The 5,702-nt window shown below is 40.8% G+C and overlaps 1 protein-coding gene across 1 annotated transcript in view; it reads left to right on the plus strand.

Annotated features, from left to right (window-relative positions):
* Positions 1 to 5,702, plus strand: part of LOC106532530 (ras-associating and dilute domain-containing protein) — a 48,002-nt gene continuing 42,300 nt past the window's right edge. The window contains exons 1-2 of the mRNA XM_014028624.1: positions 1 to 555; positions 2,659 to 2,855. Coding sequence (XP_013884078.1) covers positions 431 to 555; positions 2,659 to 2,855 — 322 coding nt within the window. The 5' untranslated portion in view covers positions 1 to 430. The remainder of the gene's footprint in view (positions 556 to 2,658; positions 2,856 to 5,702) is intronic.

The raw sequence follows: 5,702 nt of genomic DNA on the forward strand, positions 1-5,702 counted from the left end.
GTGTGTATCAGTGGGGCGCCTGGCACCAGGGAGCAGCAGTGCAGCCTGAGCACATCTGGAGCTTCTTTATCAGTTTGAAACAGACAGCCTTTGTTAAGAGACTGTGTTTCAAGCCCCTCAGAGGCACTGTGAGGTTATGTCTGTAACTCGGACCGACCGCCCGCCCCATCTCACTCCAACAGCTGCCTGAGGACTGGAAACATCTGCAAGCCCCCCTTGTTCCGGAGTGCAGAAAGGGCGAAGCAGCAGCTGAATGGTTCTGTTCCACGAGTCCTGCAGGGAACATCTCCGGAATGACGCTCGGCTGTGAGCAGCTCACATCCCAAGCTGCTCCTGGATGGGACAAGCCGAGCAGCCTCCATCTGGATTCAAACATCTGTAGCAGCTTCAGCTGAGCAGAGATACCTAACAGCAAGCCTGCCGGGAGGAGATGAATGAGATGAAAGAGTTTTCTAAAGAGTTTCAGTCTCTGGCTCTGAGACCCCCGAGTTGCTCTTCAGCTTCTACAAAGAGACGGTTCATCAGGCTGCGAAGGAAGACCAGGGATGGTCCTCAGTGAGTACAAACGATCTGAACTCTAACAGAGTCCAGACAAACAGTCTAGTTCAGGTACATGTAAAGACAAATTATAAAGGGATAAAACTGATCTAAATCACTGACTGGTTGATTTTTTTTATGCATGCTATACAAAAAAAGGCTGACTTTGCAGTAAAACCCCACCAGTCATGTATAATTTACTTTGTAATTGTGACAACACCTGCAGCAATGGTTACCAGAATTTTACTGCAAAAACTGATGTTTGACACAGTACTGTAAAAAYTGTGGAATTTCCTGTAAAATGTCAACAGGTGTATTTTACTATAAAAGCTTTAACAATGTAAACTCACAGTAAACATTGAATCTAGGRTAAAATATCTTCAAATGYGGTTGCATGAATTKAACTTTTAAAATATGATGACATAAMTTATTGTGTTTTATACAAGCACATAATTTGATGATCACAAGAGCACACCTTTGAACATGGTAAAAAATGGTATTGCAAATAAATAAAACACAGAAGACACAAAGTTTAAAATGCAAACAGGAAATTCTAAATATTCATTGTTTGTATGTTTCATTTCTTAGCTCTTAAAAAGTCCTTTTACATTTTCGATAGAAAGCGTTCCTCAGGGGGGAAAAACAACCACCTTAAAAAACTGCTTTAAAGCACTATTAAATTTTTTTTTAGCTAAAACGTCTGTCTCTGTGACAACTGGCAGCTAAATTTAGTGTTTTCATTCATGAATAATCTTTCTCTCAGTAGAACTCCAAATGAAATGATTGTTCAGGGTACATTCACACCAAACCAGTTTAGTCAAACTCTAGTTCATTTGCCTGGAAAGTCTGGTTTGTTTGGGGAGGTGTGAACATGTAATCAAACTCTGGTTTGGACCRAGAAAAAAAGGAACTCTAGTCCGCCTCCAAACCTTGTTCTCASTTCGGTTGAAGCGTACTCAGGTGCRGTTCGATTGCATGTGTGAATACCAAGCTGACCGGAGAYCGCTCCAAAAGCAGGAAGTGGACTATAACACTGGTCACTCTGAGTAATAACAGTAATAAAGTTACTCATRTCTTGTAAATACCTCGCTCAATKTMTGTATAAGGTGGACATCACTGCTGTGAAGTTGGTTGCGCTCCTACTCAGTGAACGCCACCTCATRCGGTGCCATCTCAGTCTTCTTGTTTAAAAAACAACCTTCTCTATGGTTCCGCCTCATCTTCCGCTCATGCTGAGCTCATTGTTAAAGAGTGTTTATTTGATAAGTTTGCCAAAACCAAAAAAGAAATCCAACAAACACTAAAATCTGATGTCAATCCATRTTTGTCTACATTTTGTGAAGAAGGCAGTTGTGACTTCTTCAGAGGTTATCGTTTCGGTTCCTTCACTGGTTCTTGGTGCAGCGCCCCYACAGGTGAGGGGAGGAACAGGTTGTTCACAGGGTTTAGTTTGTTTGGCATAGTGCAGTTTGAATGTGAGCCACACCCACTGAAAATGTAAACAAATCTTACAATTTTGGCCCCCAATCGTACCAAGTCTACCAGACTATCAGGTGTGGACTGACGCTCTAAGGTCATTGCTGATTATTTCTGCCATCGCACTGTGTTAACACTGTGTTAGAAGCACTGATTGACACATAAAAGTGCTGTTGTTAATCTGAGATCCTATGTGAACCAAAAGTTTTTTCAGGTCCTAATATGTACATAAAAACTGAAGCTTAAAATTTAGAAGTATCCCCATGTTTTTCTTTTTACTAATAGGCTACTGCATATTAAAAGTAGCCCATCAATAAAAACAACCCAAAAACTAGTAAAAAATCGGTCTCATACTCTAAACACAAATGTGTGACACATGAAAGCTGCTTCTTCAGCCATGCCAGGATTCTGTAATAGCATAACTGCAAGAAAAAAACCTTTGAACCGAAGCTGTAAGGAGCTTAGAGTCTTGGTCAGGGGTGAACAACACTTCATTGTTTCAGTCAAGAGAGAGCAGAGGGAGGCATCGTAAAGGGGACCAGAGCTGGAGAAAGACACGTATGGAGCTCATTGATTCCCTCAAACCAGCAATTATTCTTAACTATTTGTTCCTCAGACTTACTGCTTCAGTGTTTGTCTCTTCAGGTCAGCTGTATCCACCGTGTCTTCCTGCCGGTCAGCTGAGGGTGCAGCCGTCAAACCACACGGCCAAAATCGCATCCGTCGCCACACCAACCACCTGTCAGACTTCTTCCTCCGCAGCCCTGCAGCTGGCTCAGGCTCCATGCTACAGACCACAGGGCTCAGGGCATCATGGTCTGTCCAGGCCAGGAAGGGAAGCAGTAGGTTAAACTGAATTACTTTTTCTGCTTTTGTTTTTGTTTGTTTGTTTGTTTTTATTTTTGTTGCCTACACTGTAAAAAATGAAATGTTGGATTTACTTAACCATGTTATGTGACCTGGTTCCGCTTAACTGAGTTGAGTAAATTCAAAGCAATATACCAGTTTTTTAACCAAAGAACATGAGCATGTTGCTTTGAATTTACTCAACTTAGTTGAGTGGAACCAGGTCACATAACATGGTTAAGTAAATCCAACATTTCATTTTTTACAGAGGTTTTCTTACCCTCAGCATATATTAACAATTTTAACCTTCCTGTTGTCCTTGAGTTTAAGTTACCCTGAGGCCTCAAAGGTAATTTTGACTCAAGGACAGTAGGGGTAGTTAAGACTGGATAAAATGTAAAATCCAATTTATATTAATCAAGTTTTATCAGCTTTTGGTTAGAGATTAATCCTTACAAATCCTTACAGCAATGATTTATATATTTAGGACAATGTTTTTTGAAGTAGGTGGACAAAAAGGGTTAAAGTTCCCTTTGGAGACTAAACAGTTGAAATATCTTTTCCTCTGTTTRCATTGTTTTTATTTAATTCCTTAAAAAAATGTGTATCGCTCGCCACCTTTCATGAAGTCTACTGAATTGCATCACAGCCATGTTTCTGTTTGATCAGCTGTGGTGGCCATTTTGGATCAACTCTAAGGGTGCATTCACACTAGGGAAGTCCTTTGGTCCAMTTGTTTGGTCCAGACCAAACTGGACGTTGTTTGCAGTTTGCAAACAAGTAGTTTTGCAAGCAGACTATTATTTAAACCAACAATCATTGCTCATATTGGACAGAATTGATGGGGCCAGGAGGACAGAGCACAGACCTGGAAATAAGGATGGTGTTRTAAGATGCRTTGGCAAATGCGTGCTGCAACMCAAAGGAGACGAGATGCTCTGCTTTCCCTGACGCACAACGGCTCATTGTTTGTAGTGGTAGGTTTTAGGTTGGTTAGTATTCACACCACAGGGCTCTCAAGTTTTGACCTGAGCTTGGAGTGAGATTTTGAGCTGMTGAACACTGTTGCCAAAAGTTGCTTTGGCCGTCCTAAAAGTTGCTAAATAACGTTGTCGTCCAATTTGCATATTTGGACTTTTGCCAACAGTTGTGATCAGGGCTGTATGGTATTTAATGAAGGAGAAAACAGTGTGTACTATCACTCTGGTGGGGGGTCTGGGGGTCCTCCCCCAGACATGTTTGAATGAATTAGATGCCATTTCCTGCATTCTGGTGTGTTTTTTACAGGCTATTAACCAGACTTTTACACATGTAAACACTTGGTGAGATTTCTAAAGGTCAAGTGGAAGGAGTTCTCAAACATTTTGGGCCTGGGGACACCTTACAAGAGTGAAAAATTACAGGGACCCTCTCATAAAAGCCGKGCTGTTTTAAAAATAATTTACTGTCATTTTAATCCCTGAATTCCATGAGAATAGAAGAGAGGAGTCATTTGTGCCTGGGGCTGCTGTGTGAGGCTTCAGAAGTAGACTGGTATAAGTAACTGAGTATTTATTCATTTATTTCTTATAACCAACAAAGACCATTAAAAACATCAAAGTAAATCAACTATTGAATAATAAAGGTGCAAAAAGAAGAAGAAAAATATCGTATATCTGCCCCTTGTTAAAAAACATCTTCCTCCAAGCACRAACATCATGTGAGGTCTTTGTTATAAACTTTGACCTGCAGCCCTGCTTTAAAAATAGCTGAGTTATCCTTTTATTTAACATGGCTCTGACGCTGATCCAGCTGTTTGCAGGTGATGTGCCACACGTGCAGCGTTTCCTCGTGAGAACAGTTATTTTTTAAACTATGATAAAAACATAATTTGTGAGCGCAACAGATGGAAAGGATCGGTTTGAGCTGCAGGGCTGCCAACTTTAAAAAAACCTAAGCGTGGGATGGGGGTGGGACAGGACTGGGGGTGGTGGTGGTGGTGGGCAGCTCAGAGGTAGGGTTGGGTGGTGTAGGATAGTTTCACCTGTTCCTGCATCCTGTTGGCTACATCCTGACTGTAATGACTACTTTATAAACCTGTCAGATTTAAAGGTTGAATATGTCAGTATTGAACATCTTCTTGATCAGATGTGATGTTCAGAGTAACTGTTGAATTCTTTGAAAAGCATTTTATGATTTATGTTCAGTCAAAAATGTCATGAGGTAAGTCAGACATTTTTCACTCAAGGTCAGGAGAGACTGAGGTTTAAATTCAGCATGAGAGCTTGTAGAGGAGTCTTTAATCTGATCGCACCACGGRTGCAAGTGGAACCATCATTTTAACATAAATACTTGATTTTTAACACAATTACTTGATTTGCAGTATAAAAACACTGTTTTTCTGTAATCAAAACCAGTGTGTGTGTGTGTGTGTGTGTGTGTGTGTGTGTGTGTGTGTGTGTCTGTGTGTCGCTTACGTGTGCAATGATACAAATAAAAACAAATCAGTTTATAAAAACTTAAACAAGCAGCTTTTCATAAAAATCAAAGCCAACAAAAACCAACCTCCAAAGTAGCTGGCACTGTTTTTTGTGGGTCCTGCTCCCTCTCCTCTTCCTCGTTCTCCTTCTCTCCTTTTACATCTCCTCCTCTTCTTCACTTCTATGACTGGATTCAAACTCCATGACTGACTCTGGTCTGTTCGGGTGCTAATATCGATAAATCGACAACAACAATCAGACATTTACAGCACTTTTGCAAAGAATTCGGTGTTATAATACAAATATCTAACAAAAGCTCGACACACACACACACACACACACACACACACACACACACACACACACACACACACACACACACAC

This window comes from Austrofundulus limnaeus, unplaced genomic scaffold (assembly GCF_001266775.1).
Source record: "Austrofundulus limnaeus strain Quisiro unplaced genomic scaffold, Austrofundulus_limnaeus-1.0 Scaffold5, whole genome shotgun sequence".
In the NCBI taxonomy this organism is placed as follows: Eukaryota; Metazoa; Chordata; class Actinopteri; order Cyprinodontiformes; family Rivulidae; genus Austrofundulus; species Austrofundulus limnaeus.